Genomic DNA, 14,150 nt, shown 5'->3' on the forward strand with positions numbered 1-14,150 from the left:
GATTTTGTTAACAATGCCGGGTGTGGTGGCACACGACTTTAATCCCAGCACTCGGGAGGCAGAGGCAGGCAGGATTCTGAGTTCGAGGCCAGCCTGGTCTACAAAGTGACTTCCAGGACAGCCAGGGCTATACAGAGAAACCCTGTCTCGAAAAACAAACAAAAAACAAAAACAAAAACAAAAACAAAAAAGAGATTTTGTTAACAAAAAAACCAAACAGACAAGATCAATCTTATTTCTACCTTTTGCTTTTTTCCCTTTAGATCTTCCCTCTGTATCTTTCTTTCCTTCCTTTCTTTCTTTCTTTTTTTTTTTTTTGTGTGTTGTTGTTTGTGTGTTATTTATTTTGGAGGAGGTTGCAAGGGCAAAGGTCGGATATGAGGGGATGAGTGGGATGGGGCTACATGATGCCAAACAAGGAATCAATAAAAAGAAAAAATAGTAGAGGTCACATTTTCATCGCCAAAATATAAGAATAAACTTATAGATAGCTACTAGTAAGATAATGAGCTAGGAAATTAATTCTTTCTAGTATTGCTTTGAAAATATACCCCATAGGCTATTAAAAGAAATTCCAAATCTTTCCCAAGGCATTAACTTGGAGTCTTCAGTCATCATCTACAGTTGGCTTAATGGTCACTCCTCTTCTTATCTGACCCCAACCAATTAAACGCCAGTGTTTCTCAACTCTTCTGCTAAGGGCATTTTTTTCTCCTTTCTTCTGTGCACACAGGACTGGTCAAAACAATTTTGCCCAAATCAGCCTTGACTGCACTAACTCTTCCTCCTGTCGACACGGAGCCTATGTTGACCATAAGCACTTCATTCTTAGACAGCTTTTGGACCTTGGCTGCTTTCTTGTCTCCTTCAGTATGTACACCCAGAAGACGTGTAAGCAGAAAATAGGAAATTTCCAGTTCTGTGAATATTTCAGGTAACGCTCCAACTGCACCAAGCACTTGTCCCACCATTCTGCCAGCTCAGCACACAGTGGGGCCGATCTTTGTTCCAACTCCAATGAGACCACCTGGGGCAGCATACTGAAGATCATTATGCCCCCCCCCCAAAGTGACACAATATTGGAAAAGGTTGGTTTACACATGAGTTTTCCTTCCCTATCTTTGGAGACAATACGGGGTCTGACTTCTATCTCCTGGCGTACCTTTAACACTCCTTTTAGAATACTACCACCAGCTATACCTAACTTAAGGTCATCGACTTCACAGCCAGGTTTGCTGACATCAAATGGACTGATAACAAAGAGATGGGGCTCTGAAGTAAAGTCTCTTGGGGCCACTGGTATTTTCTTCACTATATACTCACAGACAACTTCAATATTATACTTCAGTTGAGCAGAAATTGGAATAATTGGTGCCCCTTTCTGCTATCGTTCCTTGCACAAATGCGAGATTTTGCTCATATTGTTCCTTAGCCTGACTTTCTTTTACCAGATCAATTTTATTCTGTAAGATCAAAACATGCTTGAGTTTCGTGATTTCTACAGCAGCCAGGTGTTAGGAAGTCTGGGGCTCGAGGCATGATTCATTACTAGCTGTCAACAGAAGAGCTGCATCCATCTCTGCTGCACTGTTCAGCATCGTAGCCATCAAAATATCATGGCCAGGACAGTCAACAAAGGAAACATGTCTGACTAATTTGAAGTTCGCTTTGGTCCCCGGAATGTATGTAGGTGTACTGCTTCCACATGATCTGGTCTAGGACAACTTGGGTCATCAAAGTTTATAAGTCTTAGCATGAGCTTGTCCAAGCTTGATGGTAATGTTTCTTTCTAGCTCATTTTTGAATCTGACAGTGTGAACTCCAGAAATAGCCTTCACCACGGTGGACTTCCCATGAGCTCCATGACCAGTTGTACCAATATTAATTGTAGCTTGTCTGCTGATAACTTCACGTGAAAGTGGTGTCAACTTGGTAACGTCCCCCAGCCATCAAGCTCAGAGAGGAAAGGACGCATCCTCCTTTCCATCTGCTCAGCTATCTTATGGTGGGACGAAGGCTGCCTAAACTAGAATTAGAATTACAAATAAGTTTGCATCTTTCAAATTAAATTTGGCATCACAGTGGCCTAAGGGTCCAGTGACCCCCAATGAACAAAGTAGGAAATCCTGACCCATGCCACTAACATGAAGCAAACTGGCAAACATCAGTTTAGACAGCCATAGGACAAATTCCAAACAAAGAATGTTGATGGTTCTGGCTGCTAGAGAACTGGAGATGGGTTCTCTGGGGCATGGACATTTCGGATTTGAAGCCAACATGGTCTACAAAGAGAGTTCCAGAAGAGCCAGGGCTACACAGCGAAACCTTGTCCCCCCAAGCTCATCAAAACAAACACTCCTTACGAAGGGCGGGGCCTCTGGGGGCGGGCTCGCGCACACTTCCGCCTTTTTATCTGGGCCCCGCCCTTTAAGTAGCCGGAAGACGCTTCTGATTGGCGTATTTCCGCTGGAGAGTTGAAGTCAGTGCGGCGCGCACGGGAGTTGACGTTTGAAGGTGCAGGAGCTGGGGAATCGGACGGCGGTGCTGCTTTGGGTTGCTTTGCTCCGCGCCAGTGCGCTTGCGCTGAAGCCGACCCTACCCCCCCGGCATCCCCCGCGGCCTTCAGATGCGCCGGCGTCTCGCTGCAGCTGCTGCTCCCGGCGAAGCTCGACGAGAGCGCTGCTTCGGACGGGGCAGCAAGCGGGCTAACGGCGATGCTCCTCCGGTGAGCTCGGACCCTCTACCCCCAATCCCTGGCCCCGCGCCCACCTGGGTCCCCTTTGGCACGGGCGCTCGGGTTTCCTGCTTCTGGCTGGTACCGCGCTCCGGCGGTCCTAGGGTCTCAGTCTGGGTTTGTCTGCTCCTGCCTTCCAGGACTACAACTTTCTGTTTTAGTGTTTCCCACACTCCCTGCTCTCCGGCCTTGACGTCCAGCCAGGCTTGTGGCACCAGTTCTGGTGTTCAGATGAGAAATATATATTCTGGTTTTATCATGCAGTTTGTGGTTGGCAGTCACTACCCAGACCTGTGTTTCCCGAGCTTCGGGTCTTCCAGGTGTGTCCCAATTTGCAGCCTTGCTAGTCGAGTATAGATAAGAATGCATATCAGCACAGTGTAGGTGGTTGGTTAGTCTTGTCGCAATGTCACAAGGTTGAATGCCTCTAGGCGCAACTTTTGTGATAGCTGTTAAAATACTTTATCTTTTTTTTTTTTTTTTTTTTGAGACGGTTTCGCTTTTGTAGCCTGACTGGTCTCAACTTGTGCTGACCCCTTTGCCTCTGTCACCTGAGTGTTGAGATTAGTTAGGTTTATTTTATTTTATTTTATTTTTCTCTTTTAAAATGTTATCTCTTAGCGGGACAGTGGTGGCGCACGCCTTTAATCCCAGCACTCGGGAGTCAGAGGTAGGCGGATTTCTGAGTTCGAGGCCAGCCTGGTCTACAAAGTGAGTTTCAGGACAGCCAGGGCTACAGAGAGAAACCCTGTCTCAACACCCCCCCCCAAAAAAAAAAAAAAGTTATCTTTTTCTATGTTAGTTTGTAGAAGTGATTGTAGATACTAGTTCTTTGGCAGAAAACTATTTGGAACGTCTTTCTCTGTTTCTAGCCTTTTAATCTTTCTAACTCCCTTTTAGAATCAGAAACTTTTTTGTTGGTTTCATTAAATGTTGTTTTGTTTGGCTTGCTTTTTAACTATGTCAAAGTTGGTGTAATGGTTAATTTCTCAACTTGACACAATCAAATAATTTGGGAAGAATGTTTCAAGGGATTATTTAGTTCAGGGTGGCTTTGGGCATGCCTGTGGGGAATTGCCTTGATTAGCTTAATTGATATGAGCGAACCCAGATTTGGGGTCCTGGACTGTGGAAGATTAGAGAAAGCTAGGTGAGTTCTAAAACTGTATTAGTTAATTCTTCTGCTTTTGACTGATGTGACTAGCTGCCTTGACGGGATTGTAACTTGGAATCGTAGCCTTTCTTCTCTAAACTGAATTGATTTTTTTTGGGGGGGTGGTTGGGTCGGAATTTTATCATGCAGCAGAGATGAAGCCTAGCCTTGGACTTTTTTGATGATCTTTTTGTTTTTGAGACTGGGCCTATTGCCCTGGCTGTTCTGGTCTTGCTGGCCTGGATCTCAAGAGTGTTGGGATTAAATGTGTGGGCCACCATTCCTGGCCTGGCCTTGAAGTCTTGCTGCTGCTTTTGTCTCTGCCACTCAGTGCTTGGATTATAGACCTACCCCAGCAGTTATTCTTGGAAAACTGTATTTACTGCATGCATATATGAGTGTGACCAACACGTGTACCAGTCTTCATATGAGGACAGCTAGCTGGAGTAGGTCCTCTCCTCAGAGTATACTGATCTAGGGGATTGTACTCAGCTGACATTAATCACCTTTACCAGCTGAGCCATCTTGCTGACCCAACTTTTTTTTTCTTTTTTTAAAGATTTATTTATGAGTACATTGTAGCTGTCTTCAGACAGCAGAAGAGGGCATCAGAACCCATTACAGATGCTTGTGAGCCGCCGTGTGGGTGCTGGGAATTGAACTCGGGACCTCTGGAAGAGCAGGGTAGTTGTCTTAACCACTGAGCCATTTCTCCAGGCACACACACCCCCCAACTTTTTCCTTTTAAAGTTGGTGTTTTCTGTGCCCTGTGAACCGAGTCTTTGCCTGCCTACCTAGAGTTTATGAAGAAAATTTAATCCTACAGACTTTAAATTTAATTTTTTAATTTAATTTTAAAGATTTTTGTTTGTTTGTTTGTTTGTTTGTTTGGCTGGTCCAGAACTAGATAAGTAGATTGGCCTGCCAGATCCTACTGCCCTCTCCCTATCATGGCCTGTGATTAAAAGTGTCTATCAGGGCTGGAGAGTGGCTCAGGCTGAGTTCCAGCTGCTCTTCCAGAGGGACTTGGGTTGTAAGATGTGTACCAACCACCACACCCATCATAACCCATCTTTTTATCTGCACCATCACTTTTCTCATAAAAACGTGTTGTTGTGACAGCCAAGGCTACAACAGTGAGACCCTGTTTAAGGGAGGAAAAAGAAAACAACTGTTTTTATGGGATCCTATTTCTGATTGTATTCTGTTCCTTTGAGCAGTATGTTCACCCTTGGGGTAAGGGTAACAACGGGCTCACCGTGCACGTGTGCATTTTAAAATGACATTCAAACTGTATCCCAGGTCTGTTAAGATAATCAAATTGATTCTAGTTTTGGTTTTCTCCTACTTCTTTGGTAGTTTCCCTTAGGAAGCACAAATAGATCTGTTCACCCTTGATAAGGAAGACGGTTATATTAACAGACACCTAGGATGGGCCTCTGGGTTTGCCTTTGGGGAACTTTTTTTTTTATAGTTGATCTTGAGACTTTTCTAGTTTATTTCTCTTTGTGTCCATGACAGGCCTTTGGCTCACCAAGATCCACCCACCCATCCCTCCCTCAGCCACCACACCCAACTGGGAGATTTTTCTTAATTGGTTAGATGAAGAAAGTTCCGCCTTGAATGTGGGTAGCACCGCTTCACTAACTGGGCCCTGCATCAAATGAAAAGGAGAGGGAACAGTCTAGGCAGCCTTGAGGGCTTGGTGGGTCAGTTCTAGCAGTGTGGTGGCCCTCCCTCCTGTTGGCAGTCAATCTCATTATCACTGCAGTACACCTGATTGTTACTGTGCTGTTTGCTTACTTTGTAGTCCTGACTACAGAATCAAGATTATCTCTCTTGATAGCGGTGGGATGATCTGAAAGGAGGATCATGCCATGTGGGAGCCGAACCACAGCAGTAGCTGGTGATGGTTCCTTTTTTATTTCTTACCATCTGTCTGTCTTCTGTCCTTATCAATTTATTTTTTTATTCTTCAAGACAGGGTTTCTTTGTAGCCCTGGGCTGTCCTGCAACTGTCTCATTAGATCAGGCTAGCTCTGAACTCAGATCCACCTGTCTCTGCCTCCCAAGTTTGGGATTAAAAGTGTGTGCTACTCCATCAGACTAAACTGGGGTGTGACACGCTCAGCACAGTAGGGATGTTTTCTTTATCAGTAACTTTTCTCGTTGCTGTGACAGACAGTTTAAGGGTTTTGTTAGGCTTGCAGTCTGAAGGGATACAGCCCACCCCGCTGGCGGGTGTGTGAGCTGAAGCTGGGCGGATCACATCCTTGTTCATGATACAGAGAGGGTTTCTCTGTGAAACCCTGGCTGTCCTAGAACTCACTCTGTAGACCAGGCTGTCATCATGTCATCGAACTCAGAAATCCGCCTGCCTCTGCCTCCCAAGTGCTGGGATTAAAGGCGTGCGCCACCTTTTCATCAGTCTGGAAGCACAGTCCAAGGGGTGATAATGCATACATTTCAGGGTTGGTTAGACTTCACCTAGGTGACCCTCGGTGAATACCGACTGTCACAGAGGTCATTGCTTGCCCTGCCACTTCTCCCTGTTCTGCATGTGGGCTTTAGCATGCTCTCTCTGACTCACTCACTCAGTAGCAGGCCATCCTGGGGCCATCTGTTTGTCAGGTGCCAGTGACCTTCAGAGACGTGGCTGTGTACTTCTGCAGGGAAGAATGGGAGTGTCTCAGTCCTAGCCAGAGGACCCTTTACCGGAATGTGATGCTGGAGAACTTCAGGAACTTGAATGAACTGGGTAAGGGCTGCATGTTAGTGTCTGGAGCTTGGTGGGTCTTGGTTAAAGACTCGTGTTGCTGTGTCCAATCTTGTCTGGCTCCCCTGGGGTAGCCTGACTTTTTTTCTTCAAACCCTTGGGGCCCCGCAGGGCTTCTGTCAATATGTGTGTATTTACATGTAGGCATGCATACTTCTGTCCCCTTCCTGCAAGCCTTCTCTGTCTTCTTCATTCCTACTTCCAAGAAGGTTCTCCAGGACACCTACAAGGTTGGCCAGGCTGCTGGGCTTGTGCTGCCCAGAGCACAAATCAAATCCCATTTCTCTCCCTTTTGGAAAGGATGCTGTAGCCGGAGACCGGGCCTTATTACCCGTCTGGAACAATGGGATGAGCCATGGGTTGATGACTGGGACAGATCTGAGTTTCCAGACAGACAAAGTTTCTGCCCAGGTAAGTGAGATGAGCTCTTCCCACTCTCAGACACAGTGGGAGAGTGGGTGCCCCACTTCTGCCACTAAGCTCTGAAGGCGGGGTGTGTGTCTGTGTCACTGGTCCCTTGTGAGGCTGTACCTGAAGAGAGGTGTTTGAGAAAGGGAGGCAGTGTCCTAGCACTGTCTGAGCCTAGGAGCGGCTGGGATTCGACTGTTCTGTCTGTCAGCGAGGCAGAGAGGGGAGAGGCCCTGCTCGAGCTGTGTGATGGGGGGCAGGGTCTCCATCTCACGTGCGTTTGCTCATTTGTAGAATTAGGATAACACCCCGGCTCTTTCCTTAAGATATTTATTCCCAGTGGTGGTCATGAGGGGGTTTTCCCTTTGCTGCGGTGGGCATGGAACCCAAGGCCTCAGGTAAGCAGTTGTTGGGTTACAACTCGGCTCAGGATCCTGTCCCCCTCCATGTCCTGCCTGCACACCTCCAGACAAGGTTTCTCTGTGTAGCCCTGACTATCCTGGAACTCACTCTGTAGACCAGGCTGGCCTCGAATTCAGAGATTCACCTGCCTCTGCTTCTCTATTGCTGGGATTAAAGGCGTGCGCCACAACCCAGCTTAAGGCTCACTTTTAAGTCTCCCATTGTTAGCTTGGCTCATCTGTGCACACTGAACAGATTTTCACACCACTTTTCGTTGACTCCCTAAGTAGATTGGCTTGATTTGACTCTTGGTAGCTTTTGGTAGCTTTTCTTCACCCTGTGTTGGGTGGTGGTTTTTAAGTTGATCTGTATCTGGGCCAGTTCTGTGTAAATGTATCTATTCCTCCACAGGAAGCAGAAACGTGGCTTCAGCTCCTGGGAAGACCCATTCACGGATAGGAGCCGGGAGAGGGGCTGCCTTGAGGAAGAATGCCCTGACTTCCAGTAAGGTGCGCCTTCCCAGAGCTACCTCTGGGAGGAGAATGGACAAAAGGGAAGCTCTCCAGAACCGAATGTGTGGAAAATCCCACAGGAAGCAGCCAGACCTCAAGGAGCAGGGCCAGAGCGGCCCGGAGGGACAGCCATTTATCTGTGGCATTTGTGGGAAGGCCCTGAGCTGCCACAGCCGGCTGGCCGCTCACCAGACAGTCCACACGGGAACCAGGTCCTTTGAGTGCCTCGAGTGTGGCCGGACGTTCCGATGGGCTTCAAACCTTCTGCGCCACCAGAGGAATCACACAAGCGAAAAGCCCTTCTGCTGTGAGCTCTGCGGGCAGGCCTTCAGCTTGAAGGACCGCCTGGCGCAGCATCGCAAAATCCACACCGAACACCGGCCCTACGAGTGCGGCGACTGCGGGAAGGCCTTCAAGCAGAAGTCGAACCTCCTGCGGCACAAGCTCGTGCACACCGGGGAGAGGCCCTTCTACTGCGACACCTGTGGCAAGGCCTTTCGGACTAAGGAGAACCTCAGCCACCACCAGCGGATTCACAGCGGAGAGAAGCCCTACACCTGCGGGGAGTGCGGTAAGGCCTTCAGGTGGCCCAAGGGCTTCAGCATCCACCAGAGGCTGCACTTGACCAAGAAGTTCTATCAGTGTGAGCAGTGCGGAAAGGGCTTCCGCCACCTGGGCTTCTTCACGCGACATCAGAGAACTCATGGGCGAGGAGAAGTGTAGCAGCTCCCGGGGCATCTGGGCCTTCCCTGTTCTCGGCTGCCGGGAAGACTGCAGCAGGTCCTCTCAAGCCGAGGCCACACACACGGCCCGGGAACCGGCAGTTCTGACACTGGGAACGGATCAGCCGTTCCTCTGGTGCTCCTTGCCTCTGGCTGTGTCTGCCAAGGAATTTGCCCCAGCCTGAGTGTCACTTGTACGCACTTTAACTCTTCTCTCTCCTAGCTCTTCCATCCTGTCCTCCTGTCCTGTGGGAGGGAGGTTTGAGGCTCGAGCAGAAGCAAAGCTTTACTGTTGGAGCTGGCAGGATGGCCCAGAGGGCAAAGGCCTGCAAAGCCCGATAATTGAGTTGGATTCCCAGGGATCCGTATGGTGGGAAGGGAGAAGCAAATGCTCTAAGCTATCCTCTGACACGTCCCTCGTGTGTGTGTGTGTGTGTGTGTGTGTGTGTGTGTGTGCGCGCGCGCGCGCGCACAAGACACAATAAATACATAACTCAATGGGAGAAGCCTCTTCTTCAGCCTTGGCAGGTGACTATAGAAACAGCCTTGGTAGCGGGCTACAGAAAGACCTGGATGCAGGCTGGGGTGGCTTGTAAGGAGTAAACTACTACAGCGCTCTCAGTGGTATGTCTCCAGCACTTTGTTCAGCTAGCGAGATTGGATCTTTGCTTCTGTTTATTTGGTTTAGTTAAAGTATAACCAGGTTGTTTCCCAGCAGCAGTGGGGCACTGCCGGGAAGGTGGATGAGCCTTTGCCTCACGTATGGTCCTTTGTACCGGAGGAGAGTCTAGTGCCAGGCAGGGAGGGGCAACTGGAACCTCTGCTTCTGGCCGTGTTGAGAGCTGGATGCTTCTCAGTGGTCCTGTTTCTTTGTACAAGGTCATGAATTGTAGAGATGGCTGCCAAGTTGGACCCATTCTCAGCTTCTTTGTCCCTTCAGGAATGAGACCCCACTATACTATGACAGGCTATAGCTACTATAGTGCTGGCCATCAGCAGGGGTTCAAGCTTTCTGTGTCAGATCTGTTGCCTAGACAACATGGCCTCACCTGCCACTGCCCTAGGTGCTCCTCTTTCAGCTCTGACCCTGGTGCCTAGGGTCATGTCCTTAGAGTTAGGCTGGGCCTTCCAGCAGTGTGAGGTGGCCACGTGTACCACAGGGCGTCTTTAGTACTAAATCAGCATGCCAGCTTTTCAGCTAGAGATTGGTCTACCAGGTGGAGCTCATGGATACAGCTCTGCACTCTACGAGCTGATCAAGGGACCAAGCATGTTTTTCCCCTTAAATCAGGTTATCTCCAGATCTGATGACAGATTATGGTTTTAAAGAATTTCAGAGGGCAGGAGAGATGGCTCAGCAGTTAAGAGCACCAACTGCTCTTCAGAGAATCCAGATTCACATCCCAGCACCTACACGACAGACAGTCTCCTCGTGTGTAACCCGGGCTGGTCCTGAACTTGATCCTTTTGCCTCCTCAGCCCAAGTGCTGGGGTCACAAACCCGCACCACCACAGCCCTTTGTAGCAGCTTGGCCAACTCAACCTTCCTGATGCTCCTTTAATACCGTTAGCGCCTCATGTTGTGATGACCCCCAACAACAAAATTCTTTTTGTTGCTACTTTACAACTGTAGTTTTGCTACTCTTGTGAATTGTAATATAAAATACCTGTTTTCCAGTGGTGTTAGGTGACCCTGTGAAAGGGTCATTTGGCCCCCAAAGGGCCACAGGTTTGACAACCACTGATCTGAAGCTTCATTTAGCAATTGCAGTGGGCCAACTGTCCCCAGTGCCACTTATAGCTCCCATGTTTTCTCAGTGCTCAGGCCCCGTGGAAAACTGCAAAGCCCCTACAAAGGAAGGGGGGAGACCATCCTTTTGGTTTAAAAAGGTGCTTAAGAGGTGACACGGGGACCCGAGGGCCCTGTGCTCTTTGCTGGGATGCTGTAGTAGTTGCTTCTCTGTTGCTGTGGTAACACAGCTAGGCCAACAGCAGCATAAGGGAGAGTTTATTTTGACTCTGTTCCAGAGAGAGTCCACCGTGTCGGGGAAGCATGGCAGTAGACCTGATGCGGGAAGCTCAGAACACGCACGCATCCTCAACCACGCTCACTAAGCAGAGGCAAACACTGAAAGCGGGATGGGGTTTTTAATGGAAAAGTCTGCCCCCAGAGACACTTCCTCCAACAAGGCAGTGCCTCCCAAACGTCCCAGAAATGGCACCACTACCTGGAGGTCATGGGCTCAAAACATCAAAGCCTACGGGAACATTTCTCATTCCATCCACAGGAGATTTGGTATTCACCGAACATTGACAACCACAGAGAGTTCAAGGGAAGGATTCCACCCAAGTATAACCTGCTGAACCAATCTTACTTAGTTTATGGAGAAGTTTCACACCAAGTCCCACCTTCAGTTAACGCCCCACCTATATTATATACTCCAGCACTTGTGGGAACTGCCTGCAGCTGGGACAGTATCAGACAAGGTTGGGTACTGGCAGCAGGGAGCAGCTGGATTTTAGATATGGTCTGATGACCTACCCACTTTGCTGAAAATGTTGCTAGGCGTGTATTGGCAAGGATGTTTGGGTAGCTAACTCAAATGGCAGTAGTAATACCTAGTGAGTGTTTCACACTTTTACTGTAGCATCTGAGGGTCGGGAGATGGCTCACTGGATAAAGCAGTGCTGTGCCTGCATGAGGACCCAAGTTTAGATCCCTAGCACCCACACAGTAAGCTGGATGAGCACGTGGCCCACCCATAATGGTAGAGACGGGATTCCTGGGGGCAAACTGGCTAGCTGGGCTAGCTTAGTACATTCAGCCAGAGACCTCATTAGTACAGCAGAGGGTGATCAGGGAAGACCCCCTGGTGATGTCAAACTCTGGCCTTCACAAGCACACACGTATGCAAACATACATCCAGACACACGCAGCACAGAGGAGATTCCAGTGTCTGATGTTAGATCTGACAGAAGAGGTCTGGTTTCTAAGTGGGTCACAAGACTGCTGTTGGGCAGCAGAACACACCCACCTCATGGTCTACATGCTTCTCTCTTCATTCTGCAATTCCGGAGGCCCTGCAACCTGACCATCAGATCTCCTAGGATCCCATGTAGGGAACTGGAGAGGCGGCTCAGTGATAAGCATTTGCTGTTCTTGCTGAGGACCCAGGGTTTAGTTCCGTACACCCACACAGTGAGTGGCTCACAAATAACTAACTTCAGTCCCTAGGAATCGGACACCCCCTTTCACCTCTACAGGCACCAGGCATGGTAAAACACCCATACACATGAAAATCTCAAGTCTTTAAAGATGTATTTTCTGTATATGGGTTTGCATGTACCTGTGATAGCATCCGGTCCCATTGTTGACGGTTGTGAGCGCCATGTGGGTGCTCAGAATCTTGGAGAGAGCGGCCAGTCTTCTAAACTGCTAAGCCGTCTCTCCAACCCATAAAAAAGACTTTTTTTTTCCTTTTTCTTTATTTTATATGTGAGGCAGGGTTTCTTTTTAAAGATTTATTTAGTTCGAGGCCAGCCTGGTCTACAGAGTGAGTTCCAGGACAGCCAGGGCTACACAGAGAAACCCTGACTCGAAAAACAAACAGAATTATTTATTTTTATGTATGTGTGTACACTGTAGCTGTACAGATGTTTGTGATCCTTCATGGGGTTGTTGGGAATTGAATTTTTAGGACCTCTGCTTGCTCAGTCCCTGCTTGCTCCAGCCCAAAGATTTATTATTATACATAAGTACACTGTAGCTGACTTCAGACGGACCAGAAAAGGTCATCAGATCTCATTACGGGTGGCTGTAAGTCACCATGTGGTTGCTGGGGTTTGAACTCAAGACCTTTGGTAGAGCAGTCAGTGTTCTTACACACTGAGCCATCTCTCTCCAGCCCAAGATGGGGTTTCTTTGTGTAGCCTCTGGCTGTCTTGCAATGCACTCTGTAGACCACGATGGCTTCAAACTCAGAGAGACCCACCAGCCTTTGCCTCCCGAGTGCTGGGATTAAAGGCACGAGCCACCACCACCAGGCAAATTAAATTTCACACTGACCTCTTGGGTGAGTGACCTCTACTTTTGCTACTCTCATCCAATCTTGTCCCAGAAACAGCTGCATCAAAGTTCTAGCAACTGTCTAGCCAGCCTACCCTGGTCCAAACAGGTGGAACGTCCATGGGATTTCTGTTGATGGCTGTGTCCCTGAATACACGATCCCCAAGGCAATGGCAGAAGTACCAAGGCTGTGGGCTCCCTCATCTTGCACCCTGGGTCAGGAGGTGTCACCTGCCCTGGACTTCCTGGACAGGAAAGGTGCTCAAAGCCAACAGACTCCAGACCTCAGTTAAGGAGTGCTTTAACAACTGGTCTTGTACGTTAAGACAAAGGGGGCTGGAGAGATGGATCAGCGGTTAAGAGCACTGACTGCTCTTCCAGTGGTCCTCACTTCAATCCCTGGTGACCACGTGGTAGCTCGAAACCATCTGTAATGGGACCCAACACCCTCTTCCGGTGTGTCCGAAGACAGTTACAGTGCGCTAATATACATAAATCTTTAAAAAGAAGTTTAAAAAAAAAAAAAAGACAACAAGGCTGAGGTGGTGGTGGATGCCTTTAATCTCAGCACTGAAGAGACAGAGGCAGGAGGATCTCTTGGATTCCAGGCCAGCCTGACCTATACAGACCCTTTCTAAAAAGGAAAGGACAGACCAGCACAATGGAATGTAAGATGTGACCCAGGTAAGATCCATAGCTAGCTACAGACACCACAGGGACAATCAGGCCAGTATGATTTAGTTTACAGTATTTTCTCCAAGGTGCATTTCCTAATTTTAATCATGTCTTAAAGGAAGTTGGACAGGCCTTGGGCTGTAGCTCAGGAGGCAGCCGTGGGTTCAACACGCAGCACCAGAAGAAAAACAGGTCAAAGTCCTGTTCAGTAAACACAGGGATATATTTAAAATTAAGGGGCATAACTGTCTCCAACAGAATCCCAGATGGCTGAAAGTACCAAATATATAACATGCGTCCCTGTTCATCTAGATGGGTGGCAATGGGAATTCCTAATAATTCTTGCAGTGTTCCCTAAATTGGAATATATATATACATATACATACATACATGTGTGTGTCTTATATATATTAAAGCATTGGAAAAGCCCAGTAACTTCTCCCTGTGTTGAGAACAGAATCTGCCCTCTGCTGCTAAAATGACACTGCCCAACTTCCCCTGAGCCTGCCGGCCTTGCTGGCTATTGGTGGAAAAACATTGAGTTCCAGCAGCCAAGGACACATCCAGCTCTGTTGTAGCTCGAATGGCAGGCCTCTGCTCACTGGAAATACAAGGGTATCGACCCAGGCAAGTGTCAGAGCGTCACAGAGCTTATTTAACACTTTTATTAACATATCTGTGCACCAAGAAATCTTCCAAGGT

The 14,150-nt window shown here is 48.2% G+C and overlaps 1 protein-coding gene and 1 pseudogene across 4 annotated transcripts; one reads left to right on the plus strand and one right to left on the minus strand.

Annotated features, from left to right (window-relative positions):
- Positions 1 to 607: 607 nt before the first annotated feature.
- Positions 608 to 1,943, minus strand: LOC110310914 (eukaryotic translation initiation factor 2 subunit 3, X-linked pseudogene; annotated as a pseudogene).
- Positions 1,944 to 2,475: 532 nt separating this feature from the next.
- Positions 2,476 to 9,205, plus strand: LOC147000744 (zinc finger protein 707-like). 4 transcript variants are annotated; one of them, XM_085831522.1, is made up of 4 exons: positions 2,476 to 2,725; positions 6,492 to 6,645; positions 6,964 to 7,074; positions 7,885 to 9,205. In XM_085831522.1, the coding sequence occupies exons 1-4, from the start codon at positions 2,627 to 2,629 to the stop codon at positions 8,706 to 8,708; spliced, it is 1,188 nt and encodes a 395-aa protein (XP_085687648.1). In that variant the 5' UTR covers positions 2,476 to 2,626; the 3' UTR covers positions 8,709 to 9,205. The 4 variants fall into 4 exon arrangements, with proteins under 4 accessions (XP_085687648.1, XP_085687649.1, XP_085687650.1 ...); XM_085831523.1 differs by having other exon boundaries at positions 6,519 to 6,645; XM_085831524.1 differs by having other exon boundaries at positions 6,560 to 6,645.
- The last annotated feature ends 4,945 nt before the right edge of the window (positions 9,206 to 14,150 follow it).

This window comes from Mus caroli, unplaced genomic scaffold (assembly GCF_978045245.1).
Source record: "Mus caroli unplaced genomic scaffold, Mus_caroli_1 scaffold_16, whole genome shotgun sequence".
NCBI classification, from domain to species: domain Eukaryota; kingdom Metazoa; phylum Chordata; class Mammalia; order Rodentia; family Muridae; genus Mus; species Mus caroli.

What these genes read in the sequence shown, in the direction of transcription:
- LOC147000744 (XM_085831522.1), top strand. Translation starts at nt 2,627, where the DNA reads ATGCGCCGGCGTCTCGCTGCAGCTGCTGCTCCCGGCGAAGCTCGACGA. An exon ending in CAGGAACTTGAATGAACTGG is followed by an intron (nt 6,646 to 6,963) that starts GTAAGGGCTGCA and finishes CCTTTTGGAAAG; the next exon opens with GATGCTGTAGCCGGAGACCG. An exon ending in CAGACAAAGTTTCTGCCCAG is followed by an intron (nt 7,075 to 7,884) that starts GTAAGTGAGATG and finishes ATTCCTCCACAG; the next exon opens with GAAGCAGAAACGTGGCTTCA.